General features: G+C 35.7%; 1 protein-coding gene across 3 annotated transcripts in view; it reads right to left on the bottom strand.

Moving 5' to 3' along the window:
• Tmc1 (transmembrane channel like 1) overlaps nt 1-15,397 on the bottom strand; it is a 455,769-nt gene that overhangs the window by 28,377 nt on the left and 411,995 nt on the right. For all 3 annotated transcript variants that reach the window (XM_087184103.1, XM_087184105.1, XM_087184104.1), the window contains 4 exons: nt 5,644-5,788; nt 4,880-5,074; nt 2,271-2,450; nt 1,988-2,149 (listed from right to left, as the gene is read on the bottom strand). In XM_087184103.1, coding sequence (XP_087040229.1) covers nt 1,988-2,149; nt 2,271-2,450; nt 4,880-5,074; nt 5,644-5,788 — 682 coding nt within the window. The remainder of the gene's footprint in view (nt 1-1,987; nt 2,150-2,270; nt 2,451-4,879; nt 5,075-5,643; nt 5,789-15,397) is intronic.

The following is a 15,397-nucleotide window of genomic DNA, read 5'->3' as shown; positions in this document are numbered from 1 at the left end:
TCCTTGCTTAGCTGATGGCCCCTTCCTCTGTCTTTAAAGCTCATCACTTCACCTCTGCTTTTGCTGTCATATCTCAATTTTCTGGCTTTGAGCCTTTTACACCCACTTATAAAGAACTTTGTGATTTCCTTAGGCCCACTCACAGGATTCGGGGTAATTCTTCTAATTCAAGATCCTTAACTTAATCACATCTGCACTGTGGGGAGATGCTGGCCAAGGAAGTGATTGAACCTGAGTCCACTTAGGAAGGGACCTTGGGCAACAACAGTTCCCATGCTTCTGGAATGCATGGTTAGAGCTGAGAGCACAATCTGCAGGACCACAGTCAGGAGGGTTAAGAGCACATTACGGTCAGAGGTATTTGTTTTGGCCACTGTGTGCCCTCTGCCCGGATGAGATTGCCTAAATTAGGTCCACATGAGTCACGTAACAAACCATCCCATTCTTGCCCTGTTCCCTGACAAAAACTCCTATACAATATGTTGCAAAATGCTTTTCTCCTACGTCTTTGTTCTCGTGTTGTTGAGTTACAAATAAATAACCACACAGATCTCGGTTGGTTGCTGTTTCCCTGAGGTTCTCTTATGTCCCTCTGAGTTCTCAGTGATTGAACTGAATCTCATCCCTGAGTAATCCTCTTGATCCTCTGCACATCCATGGTCACACACTGGACACTGCAAAGCTTATTTTGCCATGTAAGATAACATATTCACGGTTCCTGGGATTAGGATATGGATGATTTGGGGGCCATTATTCTGTCTACCATAACCTAGACCACAAGTATCTCTCTTCTAAGTGAATACAATTTTTATTTCACGTATTATTTCATATTTAATTTGCTCCTATGAGCATGTATGAAATATGCATATCTGAACATCGAACACTTAATAACACAAAAGTAAGAAAGAGGGGCTTATCTGGGCCCTGAAAGCTTACAAATAAAGCAAAATACAATCTTTAACTATACCATATTTTGTAGTTTGCCTTCAATTGTGTTTGTCATTATATACATTTGCTTTATTTTTTCCTATAACTGAAATCATAATTGATTGGCTTAAATCCAATGAGCATCTGATTGAGACTGAAGATATCCATCCCTGCTTATATTTCCTTAAATTATATTAGTTTAATAAGACTAATATTGATTGTTCAATTTTGGTTTATTTAAAAGGACACACAGCAAAAAAAATTCAAATAATGTCTCAAAGGCATTACTGCTGAACTGTTGTCTAACAGAAATAAGCACTATATTTTAAAATTGCTATTCTCAATGATGAGCTGAAGTCCCAAACGAGATTAACACATGCACATTAAGGATGTAAATTCTAATGAGATATAATATAGGCTTTTCAAAATATAAATTGGATCTGTACAGAAATAAGAGATCCTGACATGAATATTTTTGTTGTTTTTGTTTGAATTTATTTGGTTTGGTTTCCCTTATTGGACAAAAAGACATGTCCAACATTATTTCTTTTCTCTGGTAAAATATCATTTGTCTTAGACTGGCGTCACTTACATATTCATTATGAAAACAAATAACTTATAGCAACATTTCCTCTAAATCTTAAGGAAAATTTGTTTGACAAAAATTGACATTACTAAAACTAGTATTAGTGTGTGATCTCCAAAGATCCTATTTTTGTGTTGTTCTGTTTTTAAGGCAAACAAGTAACACTACATAGAATTCCATTTAAATGCTAATTTGAACCTGCATTTAAATCAGGGTGCTTTATAAGAACCTAAGTGGAGAGTACAATTCTCACATCAGTGTGTTTATATCCAAGTGTAAAAATGAGCCTACAAGAAGTATTTTTCTCAAGGGATGTATGTGAGGACTGAATGAGATAATGCATATGAAATTCAGAGTCAGCAAACAATATTCAATAGATCTGAGCTATTTCTATTAATAAGCAAAAATAGGAAACACGTTTGGAAGAAATACTGACTGCTTTTTTTTCAATTGACTGATTTCTGTACTCATTACCTGTCCCACCATTGTTTCCCAGCAAGGTCCTCGAGGAACATCTGCAGGATGAACAAAAAAGGGTGGCCCAGTGGTATTCTCAGAGAGGGATGCATTGTAGGCTTTGATCATGTTGGCTTCCCACAGGGTTATATTGGCCTTCACAAGCTTCTCCTCTTCAATCTAGAGAGCAAAGGTATAGAAACAAAACTAAGTCCACACTGTTTTCAAAGGTATTTCTGGCATCTTGAGACAGAATTTAATAGCATACTGATGGTAAAGACAATCCAGACACCAGGCTTACCTTGTTGTTAATCTCATCCATCAAGGCAAGAATAAATACATACAAGTTGCCTAAAAGAAGAGCAAAAATGCGTCCTAGCAGCCATTTCAGAGCGATGAGAGGATGGTAGTCTTCCAATTCAGCAAATAAGTCAAACAGTGTTGGACAGAACATCCCCAGCAGGGACATAACCATGTTCATCTGCAAAGAAACACAAGGGATCAATCAGGTTAATGGTGTTTAAAATTTATTACTTTCCTCCAGAATTCTGGAAGACTTTTATTAAGTCTTATTCCATTGATTTTGTATAAAGCTAAAGAAAATTATTTCATGCATTTTTTTAGAATTTAGTCTCAATAAAACAACAAAGAAAATATTCAACTCACATTCACTTCACAAATTATATATGTATCTGAGTTGTATAGCTACTAGTAATGGCGATTTGTTTCCAGAGAACACATAATGTTCTATGTGGTACTGATTTTGATGTAGCATTGCATTTCACTATAAGAGTTTCAAAGGAAGTGGAAAATTATCTCCTTGAAGATGAGGTTGCAACTGGGAATACTAATTTTACTATCATCAATATATCAGTAGTTGAATCAGTTAGAATGGATGAACTCCCTGAGATTAACTTCAGACTAAATACTGAGTCTTATAGAATGCATACTTATAGAGATTTTTTAAAAGGAATGAATTTTACCAAAAGAAAACAAAACATTCTGAAAAACAAATAGAGAATATATTAAATAATGTTGTGGAAGCCTAGGTATGAAAGTTAAAACTGGCCTATAATGCCATAGTCAGGAGAATAAATGATATAAAAGGGGAAAAAGTGGGGAGGAGGGACACAAAAGAGAGACAGAGAGACAGCAAGAGAGAGAGAGAAGTGAAAATATGAAAGGGAGAAAATGTGCTGTTCTTCTCTCCTATTTGGCACCCTTATGATTATATTACTAGGTTAAATAAATCAAAGATGAGAATCCAGAACATGAACTATTTTTATCATGAGAAAAAAATATTTTGGTTAACTTTTGTGTCTTTCTCAAATACCTGACTCAACTTGTCACTAGTAAACATTTCCTATTTTCCTTTCCTGACACCATGTTTTGATTGATTATAACTACAAGACTATATTTAGAAAATAACTGATAATATGTTTCTCCATTTTTATTAAGAACATTGTATCAGCATGATCAATAAGATACAAACTCAGCATGAAATACTATAAAATCAGTATAGCATAATTTCAACCTAACACAGAAAACTAGCAGATCCTGTGAAATTGTATATGAGGTAAAGTTAAATTTATTTGACTTTATGAGGTAAAGTTATTCATGAATCCTCATTATTACCTTCACTGACTTCTATGACTCAGGGATTCACTAAAATAGAGGTTAAACAGATTCTTACAAAGAATGACCCTTTAATAAAAATCAGTCACTCATCTTTAATATGGCTTATTTAAACAAAAGTGATTAATATGAATGAAGAACCAAAGCTGTATGTTCATTTTGCCTATATTTACTATTAGAATTATAAAAGATAACTTTAAAAGCAAACTTAGTACATGCTTTAAGGTATTCCTTTGCTTTTATGAAAAAAATCCCTCTACCTAATGACTTCTATTTTACAAGTTTCCATGAAATGTCTATGAAATTACAGTATGGTCTCTTAACTGTATGGTTTTCCCATCTCTACTGTTCCCAATTCTGAAATAACCAGAAAGTTTTTATTTGCAACCTTTTTTGTAAGTAGACTATCTCATTTGTTGTATAAGAAATTCTGTCCTTATGAAGATTTGTCTTTTTTTTTCTACAAGGATTTACAGAAGTTTTGCATGGAAAATCTGCATTAATTGCAACTAAATATGCATGTACTTTGAAAATGTCCAAGTTCAAAATAATGCCACATTTTCAACTAGCTCCTTGAGACAATTCATGATCAATGATTTCCTAATCCTAAGTGTCTCCCTGTAACATTTCTCTACACTGTGAAGGTAAACATGGCCAGCAGCTGGCCTTCAACCTCTGAATAGCAGAGCAAGTAAGGCACTGGGAGAAAGAGTTTGAAGATGTCCAACTAGGCTTCTCATGAAAAAGAGAAGAAAACCAAAAGCTAGGAAGAAGTCTTTAAGCTTATAGTGAAATAAGTATAGGTGCCAAGGGCTTTATCATAGCTGTTTCAAAGAATTCAGAAACTGGATCTTTCAGTGACACATGCAAGATCTTCAGGGAAAACAAAACAAGCTCAAATAGTCTTAGATTTCAAATCAATGCTCCTGGGCTCTCACCCTAACTCTTCTCCTAACTCTTTGAACATAAACCTATCACCAATCTCTTTTAATTCATCATTTCGTCTGTTAAAAATAAAAAGTAATGGTTGGATTATATGATTTCCAATATCTGCCCTGATTCTAACATTCCATGATGATACAAAATGAAAGACAGTACAGATTTGGGAATAAGAAAGGAATATGGTGGAATATGTGCAACAAAGTTGGTTAGTCACGAGGCCAAGGTGAGGGAACAGGTAAAGAGTGGCCTTGTTAAGGGTCCCATCATATAAACCTAACCCACAAAACAGCAAATAGAAGCTTCTAAGCACATAAAAAGCATGCAGAGACGAACTTCATTCTTTTCCCACCACCCAAGGGTGTCAGGATCTTGTTGCGCAAATTCTTGGGATCGCTTCACAGCCCAAAAGATGAGGTATCCACTTGCTCCAAGTGTTAGAAACACGAAGAAGTTGGCAAGAAACCTCAGGAATCTGATCAAGTGGACGTTTTCTTCTACTTGAGCTGCTCTTTCTTCAATGATAGCTTCCTATAGCCAAGCAAATCAAAACCCAGCAGAGATCTTAGCAACAAAATCTATCAGGAACTCGGGAATATGAAAAACAAAAATATAAACTCAATCTAGAATTCTACAAATCAGGTGAATACTGTCCCTCATGAGTGAAAGGGTAAATTCTCAAAAACAAACTCTAAAAGACTAAGATAGTCTTCATTTTACTCTCTCCCATGCAATTTTTAAAGCTACAAAGTAAAGCTGCAATTTTAAATATTAAATTTATGCCTGTATTAGTGAGCATTTTTCTATTATTTAAACTCTCTGATTCTGATTACTGATGTTCTCCTGTTTCAATCAAGTACAGTACCATTAGTTTATTACCAAATTTAGAGAAGAAATGTACTCAAGGGAAAAAATGCTTTTGTGGATCATGGGTATTATTTCTCAGTCATAATCGGAACTGTGCCCAGATCCTTATAGGCAGAATGATGAGTTCATCTTTCTTCTAATTATCAAAATGCTTCACTAACTAGACCATATGGAATGCCTCCAACATTACTCTTAGAAATATAAGGACAGGCTTTTGAAGTTTGTATCTCTACCTTAAAGTTCATCGTGATGGAATTAAACTTATTGTCAGCTGTTTCTGGGTTGCCAATCAGATAGTCCCAGCTGCAGAACACCTTCCAGCTAAAGTTGAAAGTGTTTTCGTCACCACCTCCATCATCCCCAATATTTTTAGTCATCCTGGAAAAACAGGAAGGTTAACACAACAGCCAGAATAGAAAAGAAAGGGAGAAGGTAGGGAACGACTTCAGGATCATAAGTAAATTGGAGAAGCAATATCTAAAAGTCATATATTCTTCAATAAGTATATTCTAAAAGCCAAAAAATAAGTTTTATTTTTTAATTTTGCTTGAGTTTTTACATTTTTAATTTTCTAGGCCTTTGAGATGACACATGGATGATTTTAACAATTGAACGGGTATACGAAACATATTTTGTATGTATTTTCCTAAAATGAGATATTAATGTCATATAACTGTTTCTTAATCTTTCATAGGATGAGAATCCCTTTAAGACTCTTATGAGGATTACTAAACTCCCCCCCCAGAAAAAAATACATGTAGTTTGTTACACTGTTCTACACAACTTTAGTTGGTTCCAAGACCCCCTGAAGGCTATGGATGAACAATTCAAGGTCAAGGAACTATTCTGTGAATTTTAATTTCTGCTAGAGTCTCCTCCCAAAGAAAAATTAAATTGAATACACTAAAATTCTGTCTACTCTACAATTCTTGACCAGATGTCAAGATTTTAATAAATCTTTCATGCCAATAGTTGCATATATCATAATCAGTGATTTTTAAAAAGTAGGCTTGGAGAGTTTAAAATGAAATTCTATACATTTATTTCAATGGTTATAGATCTATCTTATACTTATCCCAGTTCTTTTTTCTCTATTACTATAAATAGCAAAATTAAAATTTCACATGATACCTATCAGAAAGCAGTCCAATAAGGTTTTGATTTTTTAAATATAGTGATAGAGAACCAAAAGAATAAGACAGCACAATGACACAAACCTCACACTGTATGTTGGACATGCACCTCTGACATTATCTAAATGTTCCCACTGTTAGCCCCAATCCTTATGGAGCTTGATATATTTTAATTAGGCTAATAAGTAATGAAAAATAACGCAAATTAATTATTATCATCAGTCTGTCACTTTACCCTTTGAAAATGTTAATTACATGTAGACTTAGCAAAAGATCAAAGTAGTTACTCTCTTTCTTATGAATGCAGAGGCTGTGGCTCAAAGACATGAAGTAATTTGCTGGACATCCTCCAGCAGTAAACCACCTAGACAAGGCAAGGGCTCAGGTTCCACTGGATTTGCTCCAGGGTCCAAGCTAAGACACCATGAGGAATTCTGAACTATACCAAATTCCTTTTTCTTTCAGGTCCAAAAGGGTTAAATCAGATAGTCATTATGATTAAACCTAGGGAGGAAATTGTTTATTTGATCATTATAGCACCATGTCTATTTTACCTTATCAGTGAGAAAAGGGCAGGGCCTAAAGTAAAAATGGCCCCTTGTCAGGTAAATGTTGAATGGACCTTTATCATTGGTGAAATTTTGTGGCTGAAGATGGTCTCCCAGCTAAGAAGGAAGTCCTAACTGGATGAGCACAGCTAAGGTGCAAAAATAGTAATGTGGCAGGAAAAGGTGTGGAACAGTGAATGGAGTACAGCAGGAGAACAAATTCAAACTGTGCCCACAACACATTTTTAAGGTGTGATCCTGAAAGATATAAAATATTACATACAGCTCTATCTCTTTTCTACAGAGCAAAAAAAAAAAAAAAAAAAAGTACATACTTATAAAAAACCCTTCCTTTTCAAACAGCTGTGGTTTTGAACTTCTTTATCTATGCAATCTCAATACATCATTTGTTTTTCCAGGGGAGTTGGAAATCACATTTATGGTGATCTTTAAGGTTTTTATACTGCTTTCCTTGCCTTCAAGCACAAGTCTGCAGCTCCATTTATACACTGGGGTCATCTGGTTATTTTATGGGTGAATGTGGAGGTTTTTAATAAATCAGATAAATGCCTTCACAAATCTTAAGTCAACTGGATCGTTGGAGTGTAGCTACTAAGGAAAATTGGGAAAAGGAAAGGGATTGAGAGAGAGACAGATAAAATTCTCTAGCTTAGAGTGATGTGTTTCAAGCCCTAAAGGAAAACAACCTCCAACCCAGATTGATGTACCCTCCAAAACTATCTTTCAAAAGTGATGGTGAAATAAGATACTTTCATGACAAACAGCATCTTAGGAACTTCATGAATACCAAACGAGCACTACAAAAAATTTTAGACAAAATCCTAGAAAAAGACAACGAGGATCACAACCCCAGGAAGCCCAGCATAATGAATCCGCTGGGCACGACAAGAAATTAAAAGCAAAGGGGGAGGATCAAACAAAAAGAAAAAGTCATGACAATGATAAGTCAATACATATCAGTTATAACCATCATGTTAATGGTCTGAACTCACCAATCAAAAGAAATAGACTGCCAGAATGGGTCAAGAAGCAAGATCCAACAATACGTTGCATACAAGAAACATATTTAATTCAAAAAGAAGCTCATAGACTGAAAGTTAAAGGGTGGAAAACAATACTCCATGAGACGGGAACCCGAAAAAAAGCAGGAGTAGCTATCCTCTTTGCAGATCAAGTGGATTTCAACCCCACACTGATTAAGAGAGATGAAGAAGGACACTATATCCTCATAAAGGGAACAATCCAAGAGGAAGAGATGACAATCATAAATATCTATGTACCAAACGCTAGTGCACCCAACTATATAAAACAAATAATAATGGGCAAGAAAAACCATATAAGCACTAATATAATAGTAGTGGGGGACCTCAATACCCCATTGTCACAAATAGATAGATCAACTAGACAAAAAACAAGCAACGAAATACTAGAACTCAATCAAACTATTGAAGATATGAACTTAACAGATGTTTACAGAATGTTTCACCCCACAAAATCAGAATACACATTCTTTTCGGCTGCACACGGGTCATTCTCCAAAATAGACTACATACTCGCTCATAGAACATATTTAGGTAAGTGTAAAGGAATTGAAGTAATACCCTGTATATTATCAGACCATAGTGTGATGAAATTGGAGATCAACACCAAAAGAAACTGCAAAAACGTCATAAACACATGGAAATTGAACAACATACTTCTGAATAACCAATGGGTCACAGAGGAAATTAAAGAAGAAATCAGACAGTTCCTTCAATTAAATGAAAATGACAATACAACATATCAGAATCTACGGGACACAATGAAAGCAGAATAATGAGGGAGATTCATAGCAGTGAATAGTCATATTAGGAAAATAAAGCGTGCCCAATTAAACAACCTGATGCTGAACCTCAAGCTTCTAGAAAGAAAAGAGCAGGACAAACACAAAGCTCATACAAGGGAGGAAATTATAAAGATGAGGGCAAAAATCAGTACAATAGAGACTAAGAAAACAATGGAGACTACAAAAAAATCAATGAAGCCAAAAGTGGGTTCTTCAAAAGAAGCAAAAAAATTGACAAACCTTTAGCAAACCTTATCAGAAAAAGGAAAGAAAAGCCCCAAATCCATGCAATTAGGAATGAAAAGGGTGAAATTACAACAGACCCAGGAGAAATCCAGAGGATCATCAATACCTACTTCCAGAACCTATACACCAATAAGATGGAAAACACAGAAGACATGGACAGATTTCTAGACACGTATGAATTACCAAAGTTGAATGAAGAAGACCTAAAAATTCTAAACAACCCAATATCAATCAATGAAATTGAAAACATAATTAAAAACTTACCAACCAAGAAAAGTCCGGGTCCTGATGGCTTCACCACTCAATTCTATAAGACATTTAGAGAGGAACTACTGCCACTACTGTTTAAACTCTTCAATGAAATTGAAAGGGAAGCAATACTCCCAAATTCATTCCTGGAAGCAAACTTCACCATGATCCCCAAATCAGAGAAAGGCCCAACTGAAAAAGAGAACTATAGACCAATGTCACTAATGAATATAGATCCAAAAATCCTTAATAAGATACTGACAAACAGAATGCAGAAGATCATCAAGAAGATCATACACCCTGACCAAGTGGGATTCATCCCAGGGATGCAGGGATAGTTCAATATGCTAAAAACAATCAATGTAATACACTATATCAATAGAGCCAAGGACAAAAACCATATGATTATCTCCACAGAAGCAGAAAAAGCATTTGACCAAGCCCAACATGCATTTATGATAAAAACCGTACAAAAAGTTGGAATAGATGGTCTCTACCTCAAACTGATAGAAGCCATCTATGAAAAACCAACAGCCAATATCATACTAAATGGTCAAAAACTGAAATCCTTCACACTAAAATCAGGAACAAGACAAGGATGTCCACTATCACCACTCCTCTTCAATACAGTTTTGGAAACATTAGCCATGGCAATTAGACAAGAGAAAGAAATAAAAGGAATAAAGATAGGAAATGAAGAAGTCAAATTGTCATTATTTGCAGATGACATGATACTCTATATAGAAGACCCCAAGACCTCCACCAAAAGTCTTCTAGACTTAATAACCAAATTCAGTCAAGTAGCTGGATACAAGGTCAACACACAAAAATCAATAGCTTTCCTCTACACGAATGACAGACTCACTGAAAGAGAAATAGAGCAAATAATTCCTTTCACAATAGCATCCAAAAAACTGAAATACCTAGGAATCAACCTGACACAAGAAATCAAAGACCTCTTCTCTGAAAACTATGGCACTCTGAAGAGAGAGATTGAAGATGATATCAGAAAATGGACAGACATCCCCTGCTCCTCGGTAGGAAGAAGAAGGATAATTAAATAATAATAATAATAATAATTTAATTAATTTAATTTAATTTTTTTTGATGTTGAATTTCATAACCTTAGATGCAGCTATAAGGTAGTAATATACCGTGATAAACGGTCAGCTTAAGACTTTCATACTTAACTGCTTTTCTGCGCCACGAATTTTTGAAAGTAGGCCAACTTATTTTGAGGAAGATGAGAAAATCATGCCTTTACAGATTTGTTAGGAGGTTGTACCCTGCAGGCCAGCGCTATTTTTTTTTTTTGCACTTTATTAAATTCTTTTATTGGTACATTGTAGGTATACAACCCAATTATTTATAGATTCTCATTGGGAATTGGACCTTTACATAATGCATCTTGGTTCTTATTTTTTCCCCATTCCTAGCCCTCCCTTCACCCCCTCCACCCTTCCCTATTTGCAAAGACTTTATTTCCATTTTTTCCATTTTTCATCATTTTTCCTTTCCCTTCTTTCCTTTCCCCTGCCCCTCCCACTACCCCTACCCCTTTGGACCTTTTCTTCCTATTTTACATTATCGATTATTCATTCTAATCATTGGTACATTTTACGTATACAATATAATGACATTCATCATTGGAAATTTGCACCTTTACATAGTCTCTCTTGGTTCTTATTTTTCACCCTTGCCCAGCCCTCCCTTCAACCCCTCCATTCCTCCCTATTTACAAAGATTTTGTTCCTATTTTTCCATTTTCTCATATTAATCCCATTCCCTTCTATCCTTTCCCCTAGCCCTCCCACTTCCTTCCCCTTTGCCCCTTTTCTTCTTATTTCACATTACCTATTATACATTTAGTCCTTATTTACACTTTCAGTTTCTCACACCAGAGAAACTATTCAGTATTTATACATGTGTGTCCTATTTATTTCACTTAAGAGTATCTCCTCAATGTGCATCCACTTAGCTATAAATGTCTCTAAATTCTCATTTTTTAATGGCTGAGTAGTACTCCATTTTATTAAAAAAACCACATTTTCTTTATCCAGTCTCCAGTTGATGGGCATTTGGGCTGTTTCCAAGTTTTAGCTATTACAGACTGTGCTTCTATGAACATGGGTGCACATATATCACTGTGGTATGATTCTTTTAATTCTTTGGGGAAGATCCCCAGCAGGGGAATAGCGGGGTCAAATGGGACTTCCAGTCTTAGTTCTTTGAGGTATCTCCATACTGATTTCCACAGTGGTTGCACCAGTCTACTCTCCCACCAGCAGTGGAGCAGGGTTCCTCTTTCCCAACAGCCCCGCCGACATTTCTTACTGGTTGATTTCATGATAGCAGCCATTCTTTCTGGAGTGAAGTGGAATCTCACTGTTGTTTTCATTTGCATCTCTCGAATGACCAGTGATGTTGAACATTTTTTCATGTATTTATTTGGTATTTCTACTTCTTTGTCTGAGAAATGTCTGTTCATTTCAGAGGCCCATTTTTGGGATGGGTCTTTAAATTTGGGAGGTCTAATCTTTTTAAGTTCTTTATAGATTCGAGATAGTAGACCTTTGTCTGAGGAACAGCAGGTGAAGATTTTTTTCCCACATTGTGGATTGTCTCTTCACACTGCTGGTGATTTCTCTTGCTGTGCAGAAGCCTTTTAATAATAAGAAATCCCACTTGTTGATTGTTTGTGCTAGTTCACGGGCAACTGAGGTTTTGTTCATAAAATCTTTTCCTACTCCAATGTCTTCAAGGGTTCTACCTAACCTCTGTTCCAACTGGTTCAGAGTTTCTATTTTAATATTTAGATCTTTAATCCATTCTGATTTTAGTCTAGTGCATGGTGAGAGATATAGGTCTAGTTTTAATCTTTGGCAAGTTGAAGCCCAATTTTTTCAGCACCATTTATTAAAGAGGCTATCTTTCCTCCAGTGAGGGTATTTGGCTCCTTTATCAAAGATGAGATGGCTGAGTGTGTCTGAAGTTGTTTCTGCATCTTCTAATCTGTTCCACTGGTCCTCAGGTCTGTTTCTTTACCAGTACCATGCTGTTTTTATCACAGTAGCTTTGTAGTATAGTCACAGGTTGGGGATTGTGATAACCCCTGCCATGTCTCTGTTACCGAGAATTGTTTTTGCTCTTCTGGGTGTCTTCTTGTTCCAAATGAATTTTTGGATTGTTTTCTAAAGGCCCATGAAGTATGCTGCTGGGATCTCAATTGGTATTGCATTAAATCTATATAACAGTTTTGGAAGTATGGCCATTTTCACTATATTAATCCTTCCTACCGAGGAGCAGGGGATGTCTGTCCATTTTCTGATATCATCTTCAATCTCTCTCTTCAGAGTGCCATAGTTTTCAGAGAAGAGGTCTTTGATTTCTTGTGTCAGGTTGATTCCTAGGTATTTCAGTTTTTTGGATGCTATTGTGAAAGGAATTATTTGCTCTATTTCTCTTTCAGTGAGTCTGTCATTCGTGTAGAGGAAAGCTATTGATTTTTGTGTGTTGACCTTGTATCCAGCTACTTGACTGAATTTGGTTATTAAGTCTAGAAGACTTTTGGTGGAGGTCTTGGGGTCTTCTATATAGAGTATCATGTCATCTGCAAATAATGACAATTTGACTTCTTCATTTCCTATCTTTATTCCTTTTATTTCTTTCTCTTGTCTAATTGCCATGGCTAATGTTTCCAAAACTGTATTGAAGAGGAGTGGTGATAGTGGACATCCTTGTCTTGTTCCTGATTTTAGTGTGAAGGATTTCAGTTTTTGACCATTTAGTATGATATTGGCTGTTGGTTTTTCATAGATGGCTTCTATCAGTTTGAGGTAGAGACCATCTATTCCAACTTTTTGTACGGTTTTTATCATAAATGCATGTTGGGCTTGGTCAAATGCTTTTTCTGCTTCTGTGGAGATAATCATATGGTTTTTGTCCTTGGCTCTATTGATATAGTGTATTACATTGATTGTTTTTAGCATATTGAACTATCCCTGCATCCCTGGGATGAATCCCACTTGGTCAGGGTGTATGATCTTCTTGATGATCTTCTGCATTCTGTTTGTCAGTATCTTATTAAGGATTTTTGGATCTATATTCATTAGTGACATTGGTCTATAGTTCTCTTTTTCAGTTGGGCCTTTCTCTGATTTGGGGATCATGGTGAAGTTTGCTTCCAGGAATGAATTTGGGAGTATTGCTTCCCTTTCAATTTCATTGAAGAGTTTAAACAGTAGTGGCAGTAGTTCCTCTCTAAATGTCTTATAGAATTGAGTGGTGAAGCCATCAGGACCCGGACTTTTCTTGGTTGGTAAGTTTTTAATTATGTTTTCAATTTCATTGATTGATATTGGGTTGTTTAGAATTTTTAGGTCTTCTTCATTCAACTTTGGTAATTCATACGTGTCTAGAAATCTGTCCATGTCTTCTGTGTTTTCCATCTTATTGGTGTATAGGTTCTGGAAGTAGGTATTGATGATCCTCTGGATTTCTCCTGGGTCTGTTGTAATTTCACCCTTTTCATTCCTAATTGCATGGATTTGGGGCTTTTCTTTCCTTTTTCTGATAAGGTTTGCTAAAGGTTTGTCAATTTTTTTGCTTCTTTTGAAGAACCCACTTTTGGCTTCATTGATTTTTTTGTAGTCTCCATTGTTTTCTTAGTCTCTATTGTACTGATTTTTGCCCTCATCTTTATAATTTCCTCCCTTGTATGAGCTTTGTGTTTGTCCTGCTCTTTTCTTTCTAGAAGCTTGAGGTTCAGCATCAGGTTGTTTAATTGGGCACGCTTTATTTTCCTAATATGACTATTCACTGCTATGAATCTCCCTCATTATTCTGCTTTCATTGTGTCCCGTAGATTCTGATATGTTGTATTGTCATTTTCATTTAATTGAAGGAACTGTCTGATTTCTTCTTTAATTTCCTCTGTGACCCATTGGTTATTCAGAAGTATGTTGTTCAATTTCCATGTGTTTATGACGTTTTTGCAGTTTCTTTTGGTGTTGATCTCCAATTTCATCACACTATGGTCTGATAATATACAGGGTATTACTTCAATTCCTTTACACTTACCTAAATATGTTCTATGAGCGAGTATGTAGTCTATTTTGGAGAATGACCCGTGTGCAGCCGAAAAGAATGTGTATTCTGATTTTGTGGGGTGAAACATTCTGTAAACATCTGTTAAGTTCATATCTTCAATAGTTTGATTGAGTTCTAGTATTTCGTTGCTTGTTTTTTGTCTAGTTGATCTATCTATTTGTGACAATGGGGTATTGAGGTCCCCCACTACTATTATATTAGTGCTTATATGGTTTTTCTTGCCCATTATTATTTGTTTTATATAGTTGGGTGCACTAGCGTTTGGTACATAGATATTTATGATTGTCATCTCTTCCTCTTGGATTGTTCCCTTTATGAGGATATAGTGTCCTTCTTCATCTCTCTTAATCAGTGTGGGGTTGAAATCCACTTGATCTGCAAAGAGGATAGCTACTCCTGCTTTTTTTCGGGTTCCCGTCTCATGGAGTATTGTTTTCCACCCTTTAACTTTCAGTCTATGAGCTTCTTTTTGAATTAAATATGTTTCTTGTATGCAACGTATTGTTGGATCTTGCTTCTTGACCCATTCTGGCAGTCTATTTCTTTTGATTGGTGAGTTCAGACCATTAACATGATGGTTATAACTGATATGTATTGACTTATCATTGTCATGACTTTTTCTTTTTGTTTGATCCTCCCCCTTTGCTTTTAATTTCTTGTCGTGCCCAGCGGATTCATTATGCTGGGCTTCCTGGGGTTGTGATCCTCGTTGTCTTTTTCTAGGATTTTGTCTAAAATTTTTTGTAGTGCTCGTTTGGTATTCATGAAGTTCCTAAGATGCTGTTTGTCATGAAAGTATCTTATTTCACCATCACTTTTGAAAGATAGTTTTGGAGGGTACATCAATCTGGGTTGG

The sequence above is a fragment of the Heterocephalus glaber genome, unplaced genomic scaffold, assembly GCF_053883595.1.
Source record: "Heterocephalus glaber isolate CG9 unplaced genomic scaffold, H.glaber_assembly_v1.0 deba00001481, whole genome shotgun sequence".
Lineage (NCBI taxonomy): Eukaryota > Metazoa > Chordata > Mammalia > Rodentia > Bathyergidae > Heterocephalus > Heterocephalus glaber.
Note: the sequence above shows the minus strand (reverse complement) of the source record. Positions and strands in the feature narration are given on the sequence as shown.